General features: G+C 54.3%; 2 protein-coding genes across 2 annotated transcripts in view; one reads left to right on the top strand and one right to left on the bottom strand.

Annotated features, from left to right (window-relative positions):
- Nucleotides 1–215: 215 nt before the first annotated feature.
- On the bottom strand, nt 216–20983 carry TBC1D17 (TBC1 domain family member 17). Its single transcript, XM_007942861.2, has 17 exons — nt 20963–20983; nt 20258–20356; nt 20004–20078; nt 18646–18769; nt 17424–17631; nt 14443–14554; nt 13888–14046; nt 13369–13497; nt 13176–13279; nt 11505–11599; nt 10519–10635; nt 10339–10439; nt 10157–10256; nt 1856–1953; nt 1639–1755; nt 670–756; nt 216–413 (listed from the first exon to the last, which is right to left on the bottom strand). Exons 1-17 carry the CDS (start codon nt 20981–20983, stop codon nt 216–218), a joined length of 1944 nt encoding a protein of 647 aa, XP_007941052.1.
- A 1026-nt stretch (nt 20984–22009) lies between these two features.
- Nucleotides 22010–25521, top strand: part of AKT1S1 (AKT1 substrate 1) — a 7664-nt gene continuing 4152 nt past the window's right edge. The window contains exon 1 of the mRNA XM_007943022.1: nt 22010–22062. Within this exon, the coding sequence (XP_007941213.1) occupies nt 22010–22062 (53 nt within the window). The remainder of the gene's footprint in view (nt 22063–25521) is intronic.

Below are 25521 nucleotides of genomic sequence, written 5' to 3'. Positions count from 1 at the left end.
CCCACACAACGTGGAGCCTTCTTCTCCCACCACCACGAGGCCGAGTGGTCTGAAGAAGTGTCAGTTTTATTAATCGGCTAATCAGGGTAGCGGCGGGGCCGCCAGAGGCGGGAGGCACGACCGGAGGCACAGCCCCTCCCACGCCTCGGAAAGGGCGGGCCGTGAGGCGGGACCCGGCCCAGGGCCTGTGCTGGGCGGGCGCCCCCTGAGCCCGGCTAGGTGTCGGCGCCAGACTCGTCCTCGGGCAGGATCTCCAGGCTGCTGTCGGCCTGCGGGGCCGGGTCTGCGGGGTCTGGCACGGCCGTTGGGGAACGGGTGGGCGACAGGGGCAGCGGGGACGCCGGGGGCGAGGGGCTGTGTGGCTCTGCAGGCGACGCCAGGCCCAGGACCTCCTGCACATTGTGGGGCAGCTCCTGGGGGCGGGGTCAGAGACGGCAGGGGCGGGGTCAGAGGTGAAGGGGTGGGGCTATAGACCGGAGGGGTGGTTCAGAGACGGAGGAGAGGGGTCACGGACTGGAGGGGTCACAGAGACGGAGGAGAAGGGTCAAGGGCGGGTTCAGAGGTGGCAGGGGCCAGAGGTGGGAAGGGTGGGGTCGGAGGCCGGCGGGGAGCCGTCTGTCTGGTGGGAAGGGAGCGGGACAGGAGGGGTCGGCGGCGGCAAGGGCTCACCGGGCAGGAGGTCAGCTGCCGGTAGAGGGCCTCGGCCCGCGTCAGCACACTCTCCACGCTCAGCTTCATGGTCAGCTCGTTGATGTGCTGCGGGAGGTGGGGGGTCAGGCCGGCCTGCCTCCCCGCGGCCATTCAACCACCACCGCCCGAGCGCCCACTCTGTGCTGGGGACACAATGGGGGGAAGACAGACAGGGTCTGGCCCTCACCGGGCTCAGAGTGGAACTGGGGTCCAGGGAGGGCATGCTTCTCATTCGGCCACCATTTTGAGCACTTACTATGTGCCAGACCCAGGGGCCACATCAGGAGGGACAAGGCACAAAGCGCCCGCCCAGTCCCCCCTGGGGCCCTGCTCAGCCCAGCCCCGTCACTAGGGAAGGGGAGGACCAGCATCTGCCCAGTGAGGCTCTGCAGGGAGCTAAGGACAGACGAGGTGTGGGGGGAGACAGCTGCCCTACCCCTCCCCACCCTACCCCGGTGCCCCCCGCCTCAACTCACCACCCGCTCCATAAGCCTATCTTGAGAACTCATGTGAAGTAGGGCGCTCTGATGGCCGAGTGGATTAGCCATTTGTCTCCTAACCCGAGGGTCAACTGTACAAACCCACTAGCTGCTCAGAAACCCAGTGGGGATCACTGTGAGTCCGGATGGACTCCATGGCAGTGACTTTGGTTTCGTTACGGTATATTATGTGCAGTAAGGAGCCCTGGTGGTGCAACGGTTAGGCACTCGGCTATTAACCAAGAGGTCTCAGTTTGAACCCCCCATAGCCTGGGAAACCCTGTGGGACAGTTCTATGTGCCATGGGGTCGCTGTGAATCAAACACTGACTTGAGGGACCAAACAACAACTATGTGAAGTAATGAGGCCCCCAGGCGATGACGGCCTCCAGGGGTTCACACCCCACCCGGTGTGTCAGGACGGGTCAGGGTGGGCAGGGAGAGGGCGGTCTGCAGGGGCGAGGCCTCACCTTGAGGATCTCATTGGAGCCGAACCCCGAGAGCATGAGTGTGTCCCGCTCACTGTCCAGGATGGCGCAGGCCACCAGCAGGTGCAGGTTGGGCCCAGGGAGCCCGGTCCACAGCACCTGGGGAGGGGCGGGGAAGGGCAGCTCAGCCCCCACCTGCTGCCACGCCCCCCAGCTTCCGGCGAGCCCTCCCCAGCCCCCACCGGAAGCAGCCGCTCACCTCCCACAGCCGCAGGACGTCTGGGAAGGGGAACTCCCTCTTGAACCAGATGAGCAGCCACCGGAAGCAGAAGCAGAGCGAGCCCGAGTCCTGGGCGTCTGCGGGAGGCGGAGGGGTCAGCGCGGGCGGCCAGCGGGCTGTGCCCCCAAGCCCCGCCTGGCTCAACAAGGGATCACGGTCAAAGCCACTTCGAATCGCATTCCATTCATAAGGGAGCCGGGAAGTGAGCCTGTCCGGAAGAACTCACCCATCCAGGAGAGCAGCCTAAACGCGGCGCTGGGGCAGCTCCGAAGGTGAAGCAGGGACGCGGTGCGAGAATTTCCCATCCCGCCCTCCCGCCTGCATATGAAACGTGTCATCTTCTTTTCCACAGACACGGAGGGGATGCAGGAAGCCCCCAAACCCAAGGAAAACTGTCAACACCCAGTGCTGGGGACCGTGTGGGAAACCGATAGGCTCACAGCGCCCCTAGAGGACACAGTGGAACTGCCCCACAGGGTTTCCGAGGCTGTAATCAGTAGACCAAACAACCAAACTCACTGCCATCTAGTGGGATCCGACCCTTAGCGACCTAACCTTGGGTTTCCGAGGCGGTATCACTACGGAAGTAGATTGCCCAGTCTTCCCTCCAAGGAGTGCCTGGTGGGTTTGAACCGCCAGCCTTCTGGTTAGCAGTCAAGTGCCTTAGGCACTGCGCCACCAGAAGCAAAGCCCAAATCAAAGCCACTGTCCTGGAGTCGATTCTGACTCACAACGCCCCTAGAGGACAGAGAAGAACTGCCCCAGAGGGTTTCCAAGGCTGTCAATCTTTACAGGGGCCGACTGCCACATTTTCTTCCCAAAGAGTGGCTGATGGGTTCAAACTGCTGACCTTTTGGTTCCCAGCCGAGTGCTTAACCCCTGTGCCACCAAGCTCTTTCATTCATACACGAACTGCTAGCGAAACTGTTAGTTGGTGCAACATTTCCGGAAGGCAATGATGGAAAAACAATTGTCAAGACCATCACTGTACAAAAAAAAAAAACCCCGCAAATAATCTAAATGGCCAAGAAGTCAAGATACTAGTAAGCACTTGCTCTCAAGTGGATTCCGACTCCTGGTGACCCCACGTGAGGCAGAGGAGGTACTGAAAACCAAAGGGTGGTTGTCTGGAATCAGTCACCGGGCCTTTTTCCGAGGCCCCTCTGGGTGGACTTGAACATCTAACCTTTCAGTTAGCTGTGTGTACCACCTGCTGCTGTGAGATACCGTCAAGTCAGCACCGACGCAGCGACCCACAACAGAACGGAACACTGCCCAGCCCTGCGTCAGCCTCACCATCCGTGCTGCACCCGAGCCCATCGCTGCAGCCGCTGTGTCTGCCCATCTCGTTGGCGTCTGCCCCTTTTTTGCTGACCCCCTACCACCTGGGGACTGCAAACGAATTACACTGCCTGCTAAAGCTGCTCGGAACACCCACAGCTGCCGGGAAGGATGGTGGAGAACACTGCTAAAGGCAGCGTGGGTCTGGGTACCCCAGGAAGAGCCATGTGCTTCGAGGCCTAGGTTTCTCCTGGGTGAGGGGAACTTCGGGTATGTCTCCCTCGCCTGGGTGGTCACGAAGCTTGAGTGAGGAAACGTCCATAAAGCATTTGGCTTTGCACCTGGCAGTGCTTGCAGTGGTGTGGCTGGCTTTGTTACGGTCTTTCGTGCCATGGGCTTTTAACTCCCGCCAAATGACTAGGTGAGGCTGTGGAAACGAGGTGTTTCTGGCCCTCCCAGGGCCTTGGGCGGCTTGGTAATGATGCAAATAAGGTGCATGGCACCCTTTGCGGGGGGGGCGTGAAAATCAGGTGTCTGGAACCCCAACAAGGGCATTGGTCAGGTTTGCCATCTCCCTAAGTTTAAGATGAGCCAATCCGAGAGGTGGAAAGGGGGACCTCCCAACCACCAAAAAGAAAAGCTAAGAGGGAGGACATCCCTTAGACCCCGGGCTCCTGCACTGAGAAACCCCTAGACCCAGGAAACAGAGCTGTAACAGCAGAGACGGGATGAGACGCCACCGAGTGGGAGCAGAGACCCCGAAGCAGAGCCAGGGGATGGTGCAGTGGGCTTTCCGGCCCTCACAGCAAGAACCAAGTGCCTCCAGGAAGGAGGCTTGGGGGCAAAGTGGGGTGCCGCCAGGCACTTACCTGGAGCTAAAGAGCTTTGTGACACTTGCCCAAGCAGGGCAGAGGCCAGGCTGAGGGGCCAAGAGCTAGAGAGAGTGTGCCTGCGAGCACAGACAAGAAGGTGTCCCGACCAAAGTACGCAGAGCCATTCCTAGTCCTGAATTATAACCTCATTAGTTCCCTTAAAAAAAAATTAAAAAAAAAAATCACTGCCAGTCAGTCAATTCCAATGCACAGCGCCCCTAGAGGACAGAGTGGAACTGCCCCACAGGGTCTCCAAGGCTGTCAGTCTTTACAGAAGCAGACTGCCTCCTCTTTCTCCTGCAAAGTGGTGCAATAATTTTTCATGGCCTGTTCAATTTCTTCTTTCGTTATGGGTCTGTTCAACTTTTCCATCTCAGTCTGTGTTAGTGTAGATAGGTAGTATGTTTCTAGAAATCTGTCCATTTCTTCTAGATTTTCAAATTTGTTGTAGTACAGTTTTTCATAGTCTCCTGCTATCCTTATTTCAGTTGGTTCTGTTGTGATGTTGCCCAATTTCTCTTATTCCTCTCATTTATATTCTCTCCCTCTTTTCCCTTATTAAATTTGCCAGTGGATTGTCAATTTTATTAACCTTTTCAGAAAACCAACTTCTGGTCTTGTTGATTTTTTCTATTGCCTATTTTCTGTTTCATTGATTTCTGCTTGAATCTTTATTATTTCCTTTCTTCTGGTGACTGTAGGCTTTTCTTGCTGTTCTTTCTGTAATTGTTGGAGATGTTGATTTAAGTTGTTTATTTTGGCTTTTTTTTTTTTTTTACATTTTAGTGAAATACACAAAACTAAAGTGACATGGGTCAATGGATTTTTTTTTTTAGTGTTCCCTCACTCCCCATAACCAATAAAGGAAGTTTCCTTCCATATATAAACCTTGACGTTTTACAATAATGAACTAAGACTGTATTTGTCCTTCTGTGATTGACTTTTTTCCCTCAGCACAATGTCCTTCAAGTTCATCCATGTTATGCGGTGTTTTGCAGATTCTACATTATTCTTTAGGGTTGCACAGTATTTCATTGTGTGTATGACCATAGTTTCTGTTGTGATGTCACCCAATTCCTTATTTGTGTTATTTGTATTCTCTCCCTCTTTTCCTTTGTTAAATTTGCCAGTGGTTTGTCAATTTTATTAATCCTTTCAAAGAACCAATTTCTAGTCTTGTCAATTTTTTCTGTTGTCTATTTTGCTTCGTTTATTCCTACTTGAATCTTTATTATTTCCTTTCTTCTGGTGACTGTAGGGTTTCTTTCTTTCTTTTTATTGTGATTTGGGTGAAAATTTACAAATTCACTTGCCATACAAGTTCACATACACTTTGTCTTATGACACTGACTACAATTTACCCCAATGCAACAGCTCCCCTCCCACTTCCTCCCGATAGTCACCTCTTCCCTGTGTCCATCCCTCCATGCACTCCTGCCCCCTGAGCTGTCTCCCTGTGCATACACAGCCCTTCTTTTTCCCATGATTGATCTCTCCAAGGAGTCTATCTACCACAGGTAAATGTTCAACTCCTATGCCTATCTTTTGTTTGGCTCGAAGCCACAGGTGTGGGTTCAATTCCAGTCCGGATGGGCAGGTAGGGGCCATAGTCTCAGGGATTCCACCAGGCTCTTTTAGGCCAGCAAACCTGTTCCCTCCACTTTTTTTCCCAAATGATTTTGAGTTTTATTCCACATTGTTCTCCCTCTCTATGCAGGATCTCCTACATAGATCCCACTCTGAGTGGTTGACAATGGTAGCCAGGCACCATCTAGTTCTTCTGGTCTCAAAGTCACATATAGGCTGTGGATCGCATGGTACACCAGTTGCTAGGATTAATCTTTGGTTTTCTTCATTCTTTGCTCCGGATGAGGAGAGATGCATCGTTGCATCTAGATGGCTGCTTGCAAGCTTTTAAGATCCCAGTCACTACTCGCCTAAGTAGGGGATGGAACAATGTTTTGTGTAGTATGTTATGACTGTAGGCTTTTCTTGCAGTTCTTTTTCTATTGTCAATGTTACGTTAAAGTGTTGATTGTGGCTCTTCTTTTTTGATGTGTGCACTTACTGCTATAAATTGGCCTCTGATCACTGCTTTTGCTGTGTCCCAAAGATTTTGGTATGTTGTGTTTTCATTCTCATTTGATTCAAGGAGTTTTTTAATTTCATTTTTTTATTTCTTCTATCACCCAGTCGTTCTCAAGGAGGGTGTTCTTCAGTTGCCCTGTGTTTGCTTTTTCCATTGACCCTCCTAGTGTTGATTTCTAATTTGGAAGCATTGTGATCTGAGAAGATGCTTTGCAGTATTTCAGTGTTTTTAAATTTAAGGCTTGCTTTGTGGCCTAATATATGGTCTATCATGGAAAATGTTCCATGTGCATTGGAAAAGAAATGTATATTGTGCTGTTGTTGGGTGAAGTGCTCTGTAGATGTCTATAAGGTCAAGTTGGTGCATTGTATTGTTTAGCTCTTCTGCATCTTTGTTGAGTTTCTTTCCAGTTCTTCTATCTCTTATTGAAAGTGGTGTATTAAAGTCTCCTACTATGACTATGGAGTCATCTATTTGTCTTTTCAATTCTGTTGAAGTCTGATTTATGTATTTTGGGGCTCTTTCATTGGGTCCATAAATATTTACTGTGGTTATAGCTTTTTGTTCAATTGATCCTTTAATCATTATATAATGTCCTTCCTTGTCTCTTATGATGGTTTCTGTCTTAAAGTCAATTTGATCAGAAATTTATATCGCCACTCCTGCTTGTTTTTGGTTGCCATTTGCTTGATGTATCTTTTTCCAACCTTCAATTTTTAGTCTATTTTTGTCTTTGTCTCTAAGGTGTGTCTCTTGTAGACAGCTTATTGATGGGTTATGTTTTCTTATCCAGTCTGAAACTCCCCCCTCTCTAGTGGTGCATTTAATCCATTGACATTCAGTGTAATTATCGACAAATGTGAATTGGTTGCTGTCATTTTGTTATGTGTTTTTTTTTGTGGTGTTCCTGATTTCTTTGTTGCATATAATTTTCAGTGCTGAACTCATTTTTTTAATGAATCATGTTATCAATTCATTTGTTACTGTTTAGTATTTGCTAAATATCTCTGCTTGTCTTTTTTATTGTGTTGTAAAGGTTTATCATTTTTCTTTGACACTACCCTGTGATTTTTCTCCCCAAGTTTAGAACAGTCCATTCTCTTATAACTCTCTTGCCTTCCTCACCATTTGAAGTTCTGTAATTACACTATTTTTTCACCCTTTCTGGTTTGTAGTTGTCTTCATTTCCAATTGATGTCTCTAGTTCCCTGTTTACAATCTTGTAAGCTTATTTTACTTTGGATACATCCATAGCTGTGTTGGTTTCTGAGTTATGTCATCATGCGAATTAATGGTCGGTTGTTGTTTGCTATTATTGGTTCTCTGTCCAAAGGACTCCCTTTAGTATCTCTTGTTAAGGCTGGTCTGGTTTTAACAAATTCTCTTAACTTTTGTTTATCTGGAAATGTCCTAATTTCATCATCATCATATTTGAGGGACAGTTTTGCTGGGTATATAATTCTTTGTTGGAAATTTTTCTCTTTCAGGGCTTTATATATACCATTCCATTGTCTTCTCACCTGCATGGTTTCTGCTGAGAAATCAGAGCTTAGTCTAATTGGTTGTCCTTTGTAGGTAATTTTTTGTTTTTTCTGTGCTGCTTTTAGGATTCTGTCTGTGCAGCCCCTGGCTAACAGAATCAATTTTTAGGTTAATTCTTAGGTCCTAACGCCACTTGTCAATATCCAAACTGTCCGTGCTGTCAGGATCGCAGACAGTCCATAGCTCCATGTGTCTTTTTCTCTGTTTTCATGCAGATTCTTCTACTAGTTGGAGTCCAGTCCACTTCTATATCCTTCCTTTCAAAGCTTAAGGCTCCAGGATTATCTTCTGTATCTGTGTTCATTGGTTCCTCCTTTCTTCGTTGAAGAGGGTCTGTGTAGTTTGTCTGCCTATTCCACCATCTTCAAATGAAATAATCCATGAAGCGGTGTGGTGGTGAGTTCAACCCGTTGATGTTTTGGTTATCAGCCAAATGCTTTAACCACTACGCCACCAGAGCTCCTTGGTATCTCCCTAATATGCCCCATAAGCAGACATATATCCTGTGAGTTCTGAGAGGCCACTGGAAAAAAATTATGGAACCCAGCACAGGAGCAGAGTGCCCTGGGAGGGAGGGCGGTGCAGGAATTGATCCAAAGGCTGGAGAGCAGAGGCAGGGCTGACTTCTTGCCTTGGCCCTCGGGCTACTGATGCTGACAGTGATCCTCTCCCAACCCTGGGGCAGGAGTCTAAGGCTGCCATCCCGCCTTGATTACAGCACTCAGTGAAGACCATCGACCATCCTCACCAGCATCCTGCACTGTAAGAAGGGCGTGGAGGGGCAAACCACCTCCTCTAACTTCACAGTCATCAGCAGCAACCCAATGCTGATTCCTATGAGGCCAAGGTCAGACCTGCCTCCACCCTCCAACCTTTTGACCAGTTCTGACACCAGCCATACCACAGCACTCTCTGCTTCTCTGCTGGCTTTAGGAGTTCCCTGCCATGCCATGCCCCACAGGACTCAGAACGTATCCACGACTGAGGGGTTTATTAGGGAAGTAGCTGGTTACTATCCAGGATTGAGAAGGACTCAGTGCACTGTGGTAAATTACCTGGTATGGCTTTTCTAGCCATAAGTCTTTCTACCACTCCATTGTGGAATTTGCTGTGAGCAACTGAGGAGCTCCTGTTTGTAAATGTTATCCTAAGGTATTTCTGTTGGGCACGGCACAAAGCAATGTTCTGGGAGGTTTGCTCTCTCTCAGGTGCTTAGAATTCTGAAGTTATGATTGGATGGTTTGGCCACTCTGCCAGCCTCAAAAGGAGGCCTCCTAGAGGCAGACGGTGCTCTGACTGCTGGTTGAGAAAGACGTGCTGCTGAAAGAGACATGTGCTCTTGAGAGACACATGCTGATGGGAAAGAGACACAAGACACACACTGTTGGGAGTGTGACTGTGAGAGACTGTTAGGAGAGAGACTGTGGGCTGAGAGAGAGACTGAGCATTTTTCCTGAACTTGAATTGTAGCCTGGTGCTTCCCCAGTAAACTCCATAATCTGTGAGTTCTGTGTGGCCACTGCAGCAAATTATCGAACCCAGCAGAAAGGTGGTGAGTGCTTAGGGAGGAACGGTTGGTGTCAGAGTTGGTGAAAGGGCTGGAGGGAGGCAGCATGTCTGGCCTCCCAGGAATAGGCCTTGGGCTACTGATGGTGATTCCGTCTTCCTCTTGTGCAGTTAGAGGAGGTCAGAGGATGTGGCCTCCTTGCCTTTTTAGCTCTCAGGATACAGTTCTTTGATCAGGATAGTTCCTTCTTATCCTGTGCTGCTGGAGCCAAGGCCCTGTGGTCAGCAAGGTCTGCTATACCCGTCTGTGCCAGCACTGCACTGGCTACAGCTGCACTGGCGTTTCTCTCCGTCTCTCACGTTACAACTCTGTTTCCTGGGCACAATGGTTACACATTCGGCTGCTGACCAAAAAGCTTGTGGGTCAAACCCACCCAGCGGCTCCAGGAAAGAAAGAGCCGGAGGTCTGCTGCCATAAAGATCACAGCCCCGGGGACGCCATGGAGCGGTGCTACTCTGTCATACAGGACACTGAAGTCAGAATTGACTTGATGGCACCCAACAACTAGAAGTTAATGAAGAAGAAATATTCACAAGTCAGAACGCAGCAGCCCAGCCCCACGTCCAGGTCCTTACCTAAAACGTATGGAACAGGTCAAACCCAAGATCAAGGTGCATGGGGCCAGGCCCACCATCTGGCTGGCATGTAGAGGTGAGTGAGGCGGGGACCGGGCCCACCGTCTAACTGGCATGTGAGGGCAGGAGAGTGGGGACAGGGCCCACCGTCCGGCTGGCGTGTGGGGGCGGGCGAGTGCCTGCATCCACTGAGGTTTTGCTCCAACTGACAACCCTGCTTTTTACGTGTTTTAGCTTGTGGGTTACGTAAGGATTCTTCCCTGGGTTGGATCAGAACCAGTCATCCTAGACAGCATCTGTAGCTGCTACCAGAAAACCCCTGGCTGCACGCCCTCCCTTGCCCGAGACACGCACCCAGGAAGTCGCACAGGGGCGGGTCCAGCACCCTCAGGAGCAGCAGCAGTTGCCCAAGCTGCCGCTTCATGGTCTCCTGGCTCTCCTCAAAGTTCCCATGCTGGGGGGAGAGAAGGCCGTGTGAGGAGCCAGGACCCTCTATCCCGGGGGACCCGGCTCCCACCGCCTTCCCTGGGCCTCACCACAAGCTCCATGAAGCCGCAGAAACACCAGAAGGCGTCCACCTCGTTCTGAATGACGTAGAGGATCGGGGAGAGGAGGTCACTCATGCCCTGGACGTAGCCTGAGGGGACACGGGGTCAGGGTCCAGCCCAGCCCTTGGGGGCCCCCCGGAAGCCGCCGCCCCCGCCTGGCCCTCTCACCGAGGTCAAAGTGGTACATGCAGTAGGTGAGGAGGATGTCGTTCAGCAGGCCCAGCCCGGGGTTCTCGGGACCCTCGTAGAATCTGTTGTTCCTGTCTGTGCGGCTCACGTCTCGCTCTGCAGGGAGGGTACAGGGGATGCGCAGGGGGAAGGTGAGGAAGCTCCTGCCCTCAGCCCCCAGCCTCCATTCCTCCTCTGGACAGAAGACCCCAGCCTGGGGCTCACCCAAGTGAGCGGGTGGAGGGTCCAGTTTAAGCAACAATCATGAACACTCCTGACGTGAGGCCCTAAGCTTCCCAATCACCATGCCCGTGACAACCCAGCAGCTGCTGACTCATCTACCCAGTGCCCACGAGTCTATTCTGACCCACAGCGCCCCTAGAGGACAGAGTGGAACTGCACCACAGGGTCTCCAACGCTGTCATCTTTACAGAAACTGACCGCCACATCCTTCTCCTGCAAATTAGCTGGTGGGTTCAAATCAATTATCTTTTGATCAGCACCCAGGTCTTAACCCCTAGGCCACCAGAGCTCCTTCTAAATCCATTTCCAAACTCACTGTCGTGGAGTCAGATCTGACTCAGAGAGACCCCTCCTTAGGTTTCCAAGGCAGTGTAACTATGGAAGTAGATTGCCCAACCTTCCTTCTAAGGAGTGGCTGGTGGGTTTGAACCACCAGCCTTCTAGTTAACAGTCATATGCCTTAGGCACTATACCACCAGACAGGTGAGCAAACCAAAGCTCAGAACACAGAAGAATTGGCCAAGACCTCAGAGCCTGTAAATGGTAGGGCTGGGATTTGAACCCAAGGTGGCCTGGCTCCCCTCCCCTCTTCCCTTTCTCTGCATGCCCCATTCTTGTCCTCCCCACCCCCAGCTGCTCCTCACCCCACTTCCCTCCCAGATGACCTTGGCCCTGGTCTTGGGGAGGGAAGGGCTCCCTCGTGCTCCCCCCCACTCCCCAGCCTCCCGTGGTTTCCCACCCACCGATGAGGCTGCGGTAGCCGCGCAGCAGTGAGTTCCTCTGTTCCTGCTCGGGGCTCACGGACTTCCACTGCAGCTTCATGCGGAAATACTCATCCCTGCAGGGCAGGCAGGGGAGCCGCCACGTCAGGACCGGGGCGTGCCCTGCCGTGTGGCACCCCAGGCAACAGTGGGCCCTCGGGAGCCCCCACCCCAGTGCCTCCTCTGTCAGGGTTCAGCTCCCAGCTTCCCTCAAACCAGAACGGGCCACCCTGTCATTCCTGACACTGCCCCTCACACATCCCCTGCTGGCATCTTCCACACACTGAGCATCTGGGGGCATCTGTAGAAAGCCTGTCACCCCCCACTGTGCTGAGTAAGGGGTTATGTGTTGAAGTGGGTCCTCCAAAAATATGTGCTGTAAATCCTGACCCCTGTGCTTTTGGTTATGAGCTCTGGAAGCCCTGGGATTTAAAGCACTGGGCTGCTAACCAAAAGGTCAGTGGTTCAAACCCACCAACCGCTCCATGAGAGAAAGATGAGGCAGTCTGCTTCTGTAAAGATCACAGCCTTGGAAACCCTACAGGATAGTTCTACTCTGTCCTCCACAGGCGCTGTAAGTCAGAATGGACCCGTAGGCAGTGGGTTTAGCTTTGGTTTTGGTACTTTAAGTATGATCCCATTTGGGAAGGGTTTTCTTTGATGTATCATTGAGGCAGGATTAGTGGAGCGTGTGCCTGCAGCAAACTTCTTTTGAGACATAAAAGAACAGAGATGGGGTCAGATAGATGCCAAGACACACGCAGATCAAAGAACCAGGAAGCAGAAGCTCAGAAGAAAACAAGGACCCCCCGCCCCCCTTGAGCGGGCGTCCTGAATCTGGACTTCTGGCCTTCTAAACAACAAGAAAATAAACTTGTGTGTTGGAGCCACCCCCTTGGGGTATTTCTGTCATAGCAGCCCCAGAGAGCTGAGACAGAATAGGGGCTAGGTCATCTCAGGCACCACTGCACCTCCAGCCCAGAAAGCACTTAAGCATCAGGAAGGTGGATAAGTAAGTCCCACAGGGTCTCACAGGGCTATAAACATGTTTCAAAGCTGTGATGACTGAAACAGTATGGCACAAGGAGGAACACACAGATGACAGACTGGAGATGGACCCTCGGGGCAGGAACCGGGTGCTTGGACGGCCCCACCCATGGGGACCTAAAGTCAGTATTCATGGGGTAAGCCCAGTGCCACCTACTTCTGCACCTGCTGTTAGGGGCCACGCTGGGTAATGGGAACACATTGTTGGTCAAAAACATCCAAGTAACTTGAAAAAGACAAATACTGGGAACAAATGGCAGGGGCAAATTTGAAATGGCTCCAGTAACGTGTACTACAGAGGTTTTGCTGCCAAACACTACAGGGGTGCCAGGGACGGGCTCCACCTAGATGGGATCTATGAATCCCGGTCAGACGAGCAAATGTATTCAAAACAAAGGCCCTGCCCAGTGGCTCTCAGCCCCTGCCTCATGCCAGGCAGGGCGCCCAGCAGGACATGTGCCTCCCCACACCTGGAGCATGAGGACAAGGCTGACATTCCAAAGGTGGGAGCCCAGGGCTGCGGGGCCAGAGGCAGGACCACTCAGCTCCACCACCATGCCCAGGAGGCCACGTCCCAGGCCGCAGGGACCGAGGCGTCTCACTCACGTTTTCTTGCGCACGTGGGCCTTGTGCTCCTCGGCCGAGCCCTCCCAGCTGAGGTACCCCAGGAGGAACTTCCAGGCCTCACGCCTTAGGCTGGGGCTCAGACCCTGCAAGGGGGTGGGCAACTCAGAGGAACTCCTCAAGGCTGCCTGCCGTGCTCCCAGCCCGGGGCTCCCTGCCCACCCGAGCACCTCACCCCTGAGAAGATCCGCGCCTTCAGCTCGGGGACCTGCTGCAAGCGGCCCTCGGGGCCCACATGGTGGGCCCACTCCTCCTCTGTGACCGGGGCACCCCGCTCCACAGCTGGCCTTGGCCCCAGCTCCACCTGTGGACACAAGGCAAGTGTCTGCAGGGTTGCTGAGTCCTCTTCTTTGCACCCCAACCATGTCTCACTCCACCTCCCAGCAAACTCCACGTCTTTCTTAACTCAGTGTGCAGGCCAGCGTGAATGGGCAGGAAGAGCCTCTTGTCTGGGTGAGGAACAAACTGCCCCAACTCCAGAATGGTCCCCCAGTAATGAGCCATTGGACCGGCACTCACCACATGTCCAGCACAGCTGTGAACACTGCCCGTGGATTGAGCACTCATGTAGTCTGATGAGAGTGGGACCGTTAGTATCTCTGATTTACTGAGGTGGAAACCAAGACCCAAGAAAACGAAGTCACATGCCCAAGTGGCACAGCCAGAAAGGAGTGGCATCTACCCAGATACTCACACAGGAAATGACCTCGAACCCAGGCTCTGGCTCATCTTCTGGTAGGGGAAGCAGGTCGGAGGAGGACCCCTCCAGATGTGGCTGCAGGGCTCCCCGGAAGAAGTTGGTCACACGGGAAAAACTGCTGAAGGTGGTGGAGTAGGGGTCCTGGAGAAAGCGCTAGGGCCAAGGCCAAAACATAGTCATGGCCCTACACCTTCCTGTCTCACTCCACTATAGCTTGCCCCTTCTAATCTCATACGTTACAGTCTACCCCTTCATATCTTACCCACTAGAATCTGCCCTTTCCTGTCTCTCACTGCAGTCCACCCCTTCCCATCTTACCCACCAGTCAGTTTCTTCCTGTCTTACCCTCCTATAGTCCACCCCTTTCTGTCTCACCTATTAGAGTCTCCTCCTTCCTGTCTCACTCACTACAGTCCACCCCTTCACATCTCATCCACTAGAGTCTGCCCCTTCCTGTCTCACCCCACCACAGTCCACCCCTTTATGCCAACTCTGCACACCCTTTCCTGCCCACTCCCTGCCTGGGGGCTGGGTCCCTGATTGACTCACAGACACTACGTTAGAACTGTCCTGGTCGAAGAGCTGGAGATGATAGAAGGAATTGGAAAGAGCTGAAGAGTCGTGGGGGAAGACAAGGTAGAGGCGAGAATCCTGTGGCGAGCTGTGAGGGAAGAGGGATGGCATCTGGTGACGAACAGGAAGAAAAGCTTTGCATCCTATGCCATCTGTGCCCACCCCACACGCATCCACTGCCTTGTTGCAGAATCCCAACTGTGCTGAGTCCTCATCTCAGGGCACATGTCTGAGGGCTGGGGATGAAGATCTGAAATCACAGCTGGGTCCAAAGGGGGAGCATATGACCCAGGGCTAGTCAGTGAGGGCATCCCATGTCTCTGGCCAAGGTGTGATGCAAAGATGAGCATGTGACACAAACTGGGCCAATGAGAGGCAGCCCAGCTCTGGTAGTGTAATGCCTAAGGCACTTGACTGCTAACCAGAAGGCTGGCGGTTCAAACTCACCAGCCAGTCCTTGGAAGGAAGATGGGGCAATCTACTTCCATAGCAATACTGCCTCGGAAACCCAAGGAGGGGTCACTATGAGTCAGGTCCGACTCGATGGCACATAACAACAACATCAACAGTGCCGCTCTGGCAAAGGCATACATACCACAAATGGGACGGCCTGAACAAACAGGACTTTATTCTCTCACAGTTTGAAGACTTTAAGTCTGAGTTCAAAGTGCCAGGCTCTAGGGACTGGATGAAAGCCCCTCAACCTTGGGGTCTAGTTCTGCCTCCTGCTCCCGGCCCACTGGAGCTAGAGGCATTCCTTCACTCAAACAGCTGCTGGCTGCTGACACACCCAAGGTTGAGAAGTAAAAAGGCACAGTCCCGATGTTACCAAACCACACGGCAGGCCATTGACTTAAGTCCATTGTAAGTCCCAAGGTCGGCAGAGCACGGCAGGCTGCTGAGCAACGACACGGCTACATGCAGGGTCCAAGCGTGCCACAGGCTAGAGACCATTCCCAAGGCTTCTCCTTATAAACATGAAGCAGACCACATCCCAAAGGCAGCTACTCAGCTGCTTGTGGTAGATGCCACCATGGAGCTGATCACCAGTCTCATCATGGGGAATAACTACCACCAGCTGCCCAGCCACTCAACCAGGCCCAGCCAACCTGACACACAACCTTAACTACTACAGTCAGTTTGTGGCCCCGGCAGGAGGGCCATGCCTTGAAATCAACAAGGAGTTTGTATGTACATCTACGCAGCCAACCCCACGGAAGTTTTTTCAGACCAGCAGATAGCAGAGAAATGGCAAAGACCCTCCTACAAGAGCTGTAACACGAGTCAGGGACCATAACACTGAGCAGAGCACCAAGCCCAGCAGCAGCAGAGCCAGCAGCGGCAGGTCTCAAACCGGCCCCTCGTCAGTGGCGACAGGCGGTGGGGCCAAAAGAAGACTGTCCTGTGGGAGCCAAGAGGAACCTGTCCTCAGAGGCCTGAGGGGAGCCTGTCCTGAGGGCACCAAGAAGAAGCATTTGTTCTGGCTCCCTGGTGCCACTGTGACAGGAATATACCACAAGTGGCATGGCCTTAACAAACAGGAGTTTATTCTTACAATTTGGAGCCTTTAAGTCCAAGTGCAAAGTGCCAGGTTCTAGGGCCTGGATGAAAGCCCCTCAACCTTGGGGTCCAGCTCTGCCTCCTGCTTCCGGCCCACTAGAGGCTAGAGGCATTTCTTCATTCAGACAGCTGCTGGCTGCTGAGACTGACATGCCCAAGGTTGACAAGTAAAAAGGCACAGTCTCGATGTTACCAGACCACACGGCAGGCCATTGACTTAAGTCCATTGTAAGTCCCAAGGTCGGCAGAGCATGGCAGGCTGCTGAGCAATGACACGGCCACATGCAGGGTCCAAGCATGCCACAGGCTAGAGACCATTTCCAAGGCTTCTCCTTATATACAGGAAGCAGACCACATCCCAAAGGCAGCTACTCAGCTGCTTGTGGTAGATCCTACCATGGAGTTGATTGCCAGTCTCATCATGGGGAATAACTACCACCAGCTGCCCAGCCACTCAGCCAGGCCCAGCCAAGTTGACACCCAAACTTAACCACCAAAGTCCTGTCCTCAGGGGGTCAAGAGGAGGCAGTCCTGAGGGGGCTGCTAGGAGGTCTGCATGGCTGAGAGGGGCTGTGTAGCAGAGAAAGAAGGGCCTGCTTGCTTGAAGGCCCAAGAGGCGCTAAGAATGATCCTGAAATGAAGAGCAGAGGGAGAGGCTGCTCCTCTCCTCCCTGCTTCCTAGCCCTGATCCTGAGTCGTCTACTGACCCTGACCTCCAACTGTACCATTACTTCCCCGGCGAACCTCAGAGCCCTGAATACGGTCTACGAATTCTGTGCAGCCACTGCAAGGAATCACTGAACCCGGCAGAGAAGGAGAAAGGGCCGTGGGAGAGACGGTTTTGTCAGAACTGGCCACGGAGGCGGAGAGTGGAGGTGCGTCTGGACTCCAACACTCCTGCCTGGTCTTGGCTCACATCATCCTCCCCCAGAAATCAGACAAGTTGTGACCCCACGACCATCACTTTCCAGGCACAAACTCAGACAGAGACACAGGAACCCTTTATGACATTCTGGGACCAAGATCTTGCCTGGCACCAACAAACCAGCTGCCTCCTGGCTGATTACAACTGACGGCAACGTCATGTGCATCTGAATAGAACGGCACCCTGTACGACTTTCAACGGCCGACTGTGTGGAAGGGCACTAACAGCCCTTTCTCCCCAGCCACCTCTGGATGGACTCAAACCTTCAACCTTTTGGTCAGCAGCTGAGCACATCCTTTGGACGGTTCAGGGACTCTGTCCCAAGTCAATACTCCCCTCTTACCTCTGAGTTACAGACCCTAGTAAGTTCTCTTGTCCCCTCCTCCAAACCAGTTTGTGTTGTGTTTCTTTCACGACCCTGAGGGGTCAGGATGCAGCTGTGGAGGGACAGCGCCCGGCACTTGAAGCTCACCTGGCCAACAGCAAGTAGCGGCTGAGGACGCGGAGCAGGGCGCGGGTGCCCCCACAGTGGAAGTGCAGGGCGGGCAGGGAGCCTCCGGCCTGGGTCACCAGGACCAGGTAGGCCCAGTTCAGGCTCGGCTTGGAGCGGCGGATGGATTTGAGCTCCCTCAGACTCACGGAGAAGGCCCAGGAGCCCTGGGAGGAGCTGGGCTCTGCACCTAGAGAGGACACCACCGTGCCGGGAGGAGGCACGGGGAGCCGGAGGGGCCGCATCAACTAACCATGGCCGCTCGGCACACGGCCAACTCCCGACAGCCCTACCCTGGGTTAGCCCAGTTCCTGCCCTGTGAGCTTCAGGTCACCTCACGTGTCTGTGGAAACACTCCAACTGAGTACAACGGGAAGGGAGCCTGGAGAGAAGTCAGGTGGATGTGTGCCCGCTCCCAAATCTTCTCAGGGCTCCCAGGACCCTGAGGGTAAGACCAGAGTCCTCCACGTGGACCTGGAGGTACTTCAGGTCTGTCCTCTGCACCCTCCCTCTGACACACCTCCAACCCTGTCTCCACTCTAGACCCAGACGAAAGGCTGGTGACTTTCTCAACACACCAGTGCCTCATGCCCTGTCCCCTGGACAACTCCCAAGTGTCCCTCAGAGCCCAGAGCTGGCATCACCTCTTCCTGGAAGGCCTCTCCACCGCCCCAGGCCTCCTCTGGCCACCCCTACCGCCAGTGCAACTCCCAATAGTGTAACTCACTCTGTATCGTGACGTGACTGACTGCATCTGGTGCCCCCACCAAAATGGAAATCTTTGGGGGTCAAGACTCACTTGGGGGTACCCATGGCCAAGCCAAGGAGCCTTGGTGGCACAGTGGTTAAGGGTTTGGCTGCTAAGCGAAACATCAGTGGTTCAAACCCACCAGCCGTTCCACAGAACAAAGACGTGGCAGTCTGCTACCGTAAAAATTACAGCCTTGGAAACCCTGTGAACGGTATTATTCTGTCCTGTAGGGCCACTCTGAGTCCATATCGACTCAGTGGCAACGGGCAAACGGCCAGTCCAAGAGTGAAAAGGATGAGCAAGGCTGCAAATCCTAAGGAGCCAGAAATAGTTGGGCCAAGTTGGGAAGCCAGTGCTGGGTGGCCATTTTGACTGAGGGCAGCAAAGCCTTTGGAGCTATGACCACTGAGGGCAAGGACTGCCCCCCTCCCCCGGGGCACCAGCTCGGCCTACCTCTTGTGGGCTCTGAGTGGCGGGGTTGTGGCCGCACGGTGCTGATGACAGCCCAGTCAGGTTCATAGCCAGGGTCAAAGGTGGGTTCTTCTTCAGACAGGCAGGAGTCGCCCCCACTGGAGTCCTTGGATGATAGGAATGAGAAGTGAATGAGGAACTGTGGACTCAGAAAACTTCCAGATCTGAGCCACGAGGCATCCTAGAAGGCAGCTCCATCAAACAGAGGGCAGCGGAGGCTCGGGGCAGGCACAGCACTTACTCGGGGTCACCGAGTGCAGCCACAACTGAGCTAGCCGCCAAACCAACTCCCTCATTGGTCTGACTCACCAGGCACCACTGCACAGGGAGACACTGTGTGACGGGGGAGAGAGCCCTGCAGTCACCACCCCTAAGATGAGCTGGAGGCAGCTGCCCAGGGCTCTGGCTGTCTCTGTTGATGACCAAGGAGGAAGAGAGTCCTAGTCACATTCACATCCAGTGGGACCTCTGGGGCCCACTTCAACTGTCCAGGGTCCAGACTGTGGCTGTGTGGCTGCCGGGAAATATGTGTGGTGGCAACGGCCTCCTGTCCCATAGCTGGCAGCTTTTGGGGGGTTGGACTCAACACTCCCCAGCAGTGGCTTCCCTGGCAGCTCACGTCTGTGTCATCCCATTGAGAACGTTGGAGGCTGGGCAGGATCCCGACCGTGTGTCTACCCGACAGTCACTTTTACTCCTTTTCCCAGGCTGGCAAAACAGAGGCCGATTCATCTAAAGGCTGTTTTCCCAGCTTTCCTCACAGCTGTGAAGGAGTTCTGCTGGTGTAGTGGTTAAGGAATTTGGCTGCTAACCAACAAGTCAGTGGTTCAAACCCACCAGCCACCCCACGGAAAAAAAGATGAGGCCATCTGCTTCCATAAAGAGTTACAGCCTTGGAAACTCAGTGAGGGTTGCTGTGAGTCAGAATCGACTTGATGGCAGTTTGGTTTTTAGTTCTAGTCATGAGTGGCCTAGTGACTCAAACCCAGCCAGTGGGAGCCAAGGGGACATCTACAGGGGGTTGGAGGAACACACGGGACACGGTGGCAGGCAGGGCTGCACCCCGTCTGGCCAGAGCTCCCAGGTCCTGGATACACAAGCTGAGTTGTCCCCTTGCCCTCCAAGAAGCTAAGGGACTACGGAGGCAGCTGTTCCCTGGCCCAGGGGCACCGTCAGCCCCATTTCACAGAGGAGGAAACCAAGGAGCAGAAGGGAACTGGTACCCCAGGGTCACACATGCCCCAAGGGAAGGTCTGGGATTAGTGGGGATCCCCTAGATGCCTTCAATGCCCCAAACCTAGAACAAACCAAGTGGAGACCGGACGGAGAGGGAAGCCTACCTTCTTGGAAAAGAGGATTTGGGTAGAATCTCCAGCCTCCTCTACCGGAGCCCAGTGCAGCAGAACGTCATTGTCCTAGGGGAACAGGAAGGGGAAGGATTACTGGAGCTGCCATCCCAGCCCCCAAACCTCATTTCCAAAGTTTTCCACCAAAAGTCCGCACCCTCGGCCTTCTACAGCCTGGCCCCTCAAACTGGTCCCCACCTCCAGCCCTAGAGACCCTACCTCCACCCTGCCCCTCCACACCCACCTACCTTCTCCACGACACGGATGACGCCGGCAATGAGCGAGTCTGGATCCTGGTGTTTCTTGGCGCTGGTGTGCAGGTACACGCCTCCCTTTTCAAACACCACCTGAGGGGCGGGGCCCGGTGAGGGGCGGGGCCCGGTGAGGGGCGGGGCCCGGTGAGGGGCGGGGCCCGGTGAGGGGCGGGGCCCGGTGAGGGGCGGGGCCCGGTGAGGGGCGGGGCCCGGTGAGGGGCGGGGCCCGGTGAGGGGCGGGGCCCGGTCAAAGCGGGAGAAAACACCCAGGGAGGCTTCCCCAGGAGGAAGCCAAGGGGGCGGGCCCCGGGAGGGGAAGGAGCGTTTTCCCTCAGGGGGCGGGGCCTGGGAGATCATTCCGGAGGGGAAGGGGCTGAGGAGCTCTCCTAGTCAGCAACACAGCACGGCGTTCCGGACCTTGTGCATTGCAAAGGAGGCGGGCTGTACGCAGCGCACCTTAAAGAGCTGAGCTCGAGGGGAGCGTTTCCCGGGGAGGCGGGGCCCAGGAAAGCGTCCCAGACGCCTGGGGAGGCGGGGCTAAAAGATATGGGTTGGCTGGGAGGATGACAGCGCGTTTATAAGGTAATGGTGTTTGCTAAGGCCGGTCCGGGCTCTCAGAGCCCTGGCAGGGTCTGAGGGATCACGAGACAGGGGCAATTCACAAAGACAGAAGTGAGCGTATGCGTCCTCGGTGCTTACCCTGTAACCAGGTCCCTCCATAGCCACAGCCAAGGTTCTACTGCGCCTGCCTCCTCCTTTTCCGGGTCAACAATGTATCACATCCGGATATAAAATGCCCCTTCAAGTCCAGATAGTGGTAGTCCCCTGTTCGTTCTAGAGTGGGATTGGACGAAACCACCTTCCAGAATGGGGTGGTTACTGAGAGGTTTAGAATCACGTGGCGCCGACGCTAAAGGTGGAGCAGGCAAACGAGAGGGCGCAGGCGCAGTTTGACCTCCCTCTTCACGAAGAAAACAAGGAGGTGGGACTAAGAGCTCCGCCCCCTAGTTCAAGCGCTCTCTGAAACGCCTACTTACTCCTCCAAGTTATATACTGGCACGGAAGCCAAGGAGATGCCATTTTGCTTGAGGGCACGGCCAGGTTAGCGCGGGGGCAATGCCATCTCTCTGCGAGTCGCAAAAGCAAGATCCCGGAAAAGAAAATGATAAAGGAAAAGAAAGAAGAGGTATACATCACAAGAGGCGTTGTGGGACTCAGTATGACGAGATGAAACTCTCAATGCCCCCCCCCCCCAGAATTCCTGAGTCACTATAGAAAGTAGGCTGGGTTGCCATGTTAAAACTTGGCAAACCAAAGCAAGAGAAGCTGCCATATTGATTCTTTGCCAGTTTTGGTGCTGATGGCGAGAGGAGTACAGGGAAGATACAATATGAGCAGACCAAACCAGCTGGCCGCCAGGTTTATTAACAGGCACTGCTTTCCTTCATTACTGTATAAGAGGGTGATTATGGGCGAGGCGCATCTGGTCGCTTGCCTTAGTTAATCGTAGTCTTGAATGAGCACGTGCGGAATAGCCATATGTCTTGGGGGCATACCAAAAGGGTCTCGGCTTGTTACTGGGCAAGCTGAAGCCTTTCTTGTTACCATCTTTCTTATGGGCATTCCGCTGTCGGCCACTGCGGCCTTCTGAATGAAGTCTCCTGGTGGCCGACGCCTGGGATAAGGGAGGCGGGGCGTGTGTCGTGGAGGCGGGCCAACCACGCGGAAGTGACGCATTACGCCGCCATGTCTTTTGAGGGCCGCGACGGCGCCGAGCCGGCCATGCTGGCTACGGGCACGTGAGTGGAGGCGGTGTTGTGAACTGTGGTGTGGGGAGGATTTGGCTGTCCCGAGTTCGAGGGGCAGTGGGAGGGCGAGCGGCTCACGGGAGGAGTATGTCCTGAGTACATCAGAGAGCAAAGGTCGCCCAGCGACCCTTCTCTGAGCGCTGGGGAGGGGTCGCCTGCGGGAACCGTCGTGTCTGACCCGCCGCAAAACCTAGACAGCCTCATTTTCCCGTCTGCGAACCTACTAGAATCCTTATTTTGGTCGTGGACCGATCCATGGGGTCAGGGGTGGTGGTCGGGGGGCTTTGAGGCGTCTCTCACCCGTCTAAGGGCGGGACTTCCGGTCGCGGCACCCACCTGGGCGGGATTTCCTGTTTCCTTCCCAGAGATGTGTCTGGGTCCTCTCTGGACCCCTGGGCGAGGTGAGGAGGAGTCGCTGAGTGGTTGGGAAAGGCCCCGGGCACTCACCCCATCCCAGGCTTTGGGGTGCATCCTCGACTTCCTCCCTCTTCAGGTGGGCGGAGCTTCCAGTTGCACAGGTGGAAAGAGGGGGGCCTTACTAGTACCCCTCATTCTTTTGGGGCTCACCTGCGTCCCCTCCACCTGGAGTGGATTTCCTCACTTCCTCTTTTCTCATCTTTATCTTCACCCCCATTTCACTTCTTTCAACCCTGTACCCTATGGTCGTTCATAGGTCTAGTTCAGAGTTTCATCCCAATGCCTCTTCCAGGAAGCCCCCTCTCCAGTTCCCTACATGTCAGTAGGGGCCCAACAGAGGGAGAGCCCCAGGCCTCGCACTGCTGATCTGTGGGACCTTGACCCAGTCACTTGTCCCCTCCGGGCCTCAGTTTCCTCTTTTGTCGGCAGAGACAACCTGAAGAGTGTGTGTGAAGCAGTGCACACGCACGTCCTGGTTCCGATGCGCCTTGCGGTCCAGCAGACAGCACTTTCAACTCCGATTCCACCCTTTCTAGCTGTGTGCTTTCTTGCTGGTGTCTTAAATTCTCTGAGCCCCAGTTTCCCTATATGGATAAGGGAAGCAGGATAGCATTGTTGTTGGTGTTCGATGCTATCAAGTCAGTGTTGACTCACAGCAACCCTGTGTACAAGACTGGGCAGTCTACTTCCATAAAGATTTACTGACTTCGGAAACCCAATGGGAGTCGCTATGAGTCAGAATCCACTCGATGGCAGTGGGTTTGGTTTTGGTACAACAGAACACCACACTCTGGTCCTATGCCATCCCCACATTGTCACGCTTAAGCCCATCATTCCAGGCACTGTGTCCAGCCATCTCGTCGAGGGTCTTCACCTTATTGCTGACCCTCTACTTTATCGAGCATGATGTCCTGGTCCAGGCAGGCACTGGTTCCTTCTGACACGTGACCAACATGTGAGAGATGAAGTCTGGGCATTCTAAGGAGCACCCCAGTTGTACTTCCTCCAAGATCGATACGTTTGATCTTTTGCCTGTCCGTGGTGTATTCAGTAGTCTTCGCCGACACCACAATTCAGATGCGTCCATTCCTCTGCGGTCTTCTTTATTCATTGTGCAGCTCTCCCGTGCACATGAGATGACTGGAAAGACTATGTATGGCTCAGGTCAGGCGCACCTTAGTCTTCAAAACGATAGCTTTGCTTTTCAGCACAGGGTAGCGTTGGTGGTTCAGAGCAGGCTCTGGCAGTAGGTACCAGAGTCCAAGTCCCCACTTTCCCTCTTCTCAGAGAGGTGGCCCTGGCCAAGTGACGGAGTCACCCTGGGCTTCAGTTTGTGACTGCAAAGCGGGTGGTCAGGGCTGGTGGAACAACAGAACATGTGTGACACGTTCAGTCTTGCCTGGCGGGTGGTTGGTGCCTGATGACCCTCTTGCCGTGGTATCTGTCAGGGATGGTGGTGCCCCTCTCCTCCTGTGGCTTCCAGCAAGGCCTTTGAGATAACACTTCTGACCTTGGTGGGACAGGTAGGAAAGTGAGCTGACAGGATGTGGAGTCACCTGCTCAGAGGCAGGGCTTCGGAAACAGTGGCTTCTGATCACAGGTCACAAAGGGCCTGGGAGTTCAGTCCAAGATCCAGACTCCCTCCTCCCGTTCGCTGGGGCCCTGGCAGGTCTCTGCTTGATTGCCTCCCGTGATGGGTGCCCACTCCTCCCCCAGGGAGACTGCTCTGCTTCTGAACAGCGCTGGCTCAACCACCCTGGTTCATGGGAGAAGAAAGGCACAGAGAGGGCCAGTGAGTGGTCCAGGGTCACACAGCAGGTTGGAGACAGAGGCAGGGCCAAAGCCCCCGCCCCGTGCTCTCCCCATCTCCCGTAAGGAGATGTATCCAGCAGGTTGTCCTCGTAGGGCAGGCCCATCCTGGGGAGCTCGCAGTCTGACGGAGGAGGCAGACAGGTAACAGCTGTCCCCGGCTCGGGTGAGGGGGCTCAAGGGATGGTACCTGCGCCCTTGAGGGGCCTCTGGGAAGACATCCCAGAGGAACCGCAGGAACAGAGGCTTTAGGGAGAACAGAAGTTCCGTGGGGGGATGTCCACGCACCAAGATCCGCTCACTCACCATTTTCCTCATTCATCCAACCTTCCTGCCTTCAGGGCAGGGCTGGGCGTGCAGGAGGCGCCGCCTCTCCAGAGGGGAGGGACGTGTGCTCAAACGGGTCGCTCAGGCATTGTGGGAGCCCAAAGGAGGGGCCGGGGTCATCTAGACACGAGATACCCAAAGGGTGAGAGGGAGACTGAATGGGGACAAGCGACCCACGTGGGAAGTCTGAGAGCCTGTGTGTGTGTGTGTGGGGGGGGGAGGCTGGAGTAGACCCTATTGGCTGTGATGTGGGGGCGGAGCATCGAGAGGGGCGGGGCCACACACCCCAGGCCTTCCACTGCAGATCTGAGTTGCTGGGACCTTGTCCTCCGGACACTGGGTAGGGGGACCCGCAGCTCTGGGCATAGAAAGATCCCTCTAGGGCTCAGGTCGGGGTGGGCTGAAAGCCAGGAGGCCTGGTAAGACGCAGGGGCACAGGTTTAGGGTGACTCTGTCCAATGAACCATGGACACGATTTAGAATAGTGTAGAAGGTGTGTGTTTGACGCCGAAACCCCCGAAGCTGGGCTCCTGAATTTCCAGTCCTGGTAGCTCGGGGCTCCCGTGGTGGACAGAGCAGGTCCAAGGCAAGGGGCTGAGGCTGTGGGGACAGCTGGGACAGATGCAGAGATTCAGGGGGCAGAAGCCTTGGGGTTGGGGGTTGAGGACTGTGCCCCAAGGTGGCTCTGTAACTGGGTGGACAGTAAGGTCAGCCCTAGATCAGAGAACCCGACGAGTAGGGGGCTTGGGGGCAGATGTTGAGCTCAGCTTTGACCTGTTGGGTGGGCGGTTCTGAGCAGCATCCACGGGACAGGTGGATGGGTGGGGTGGGAGTTGGGGGGTGCCAGGACAGGCCTCCTGCCGAGTCCAACTCTGCCCTTCCCTGCCCCACAGGGCG

The sequence above is a fragment of the Orycteropus afer genome, unplaced genomic scaffold (assembly GCF_000298275.1).
Source record: "Orycteropus afer afer isolate SDZICR_OR568_19922 unplaced genomic scaffold, OryAfe1.0 scaffold00099, whole genome shotgun sequence".
Classification (NCBI taxonomy): domain Eukaryota; kingdom Metazoa; phylum Chordata; class Mammalia; order Tubulidentata; family Orycteropodidae; genus Orycteropus; species Orycteropus afer.
The sequence above is the reverse complement of the archived record's forward strand: the minus strand, read 5'-3'. Positions and strand labels throughout refer to the sequence as shown.

What these genes read in the sequence shown, in the direction of transcription:
- TBC1D17 (XM_007942861.2), bottom strand. Translation starts at nt 20,983, where the DNA reads ATGGAGGGACCTGGTTACAGG. An exon ending in GCCCACGTGCGCAAGAAAAC is followed by an intron (nt 11,600 to 13,175) that starts GTGAGTGAGACG and finishes CCTGCCCTGCAG; the next exon opens with GGATGAGTATTTCCGCATGA. An exon ending in CATGTACCACTTTGACCTCG is followed by an intron (nt 10,440 to 10,518) that starts GTGAGAGGGCCA and finishes GTGTCCCCTCAG; the next exon opens with GCTACGTCCAGGGCATGAGT.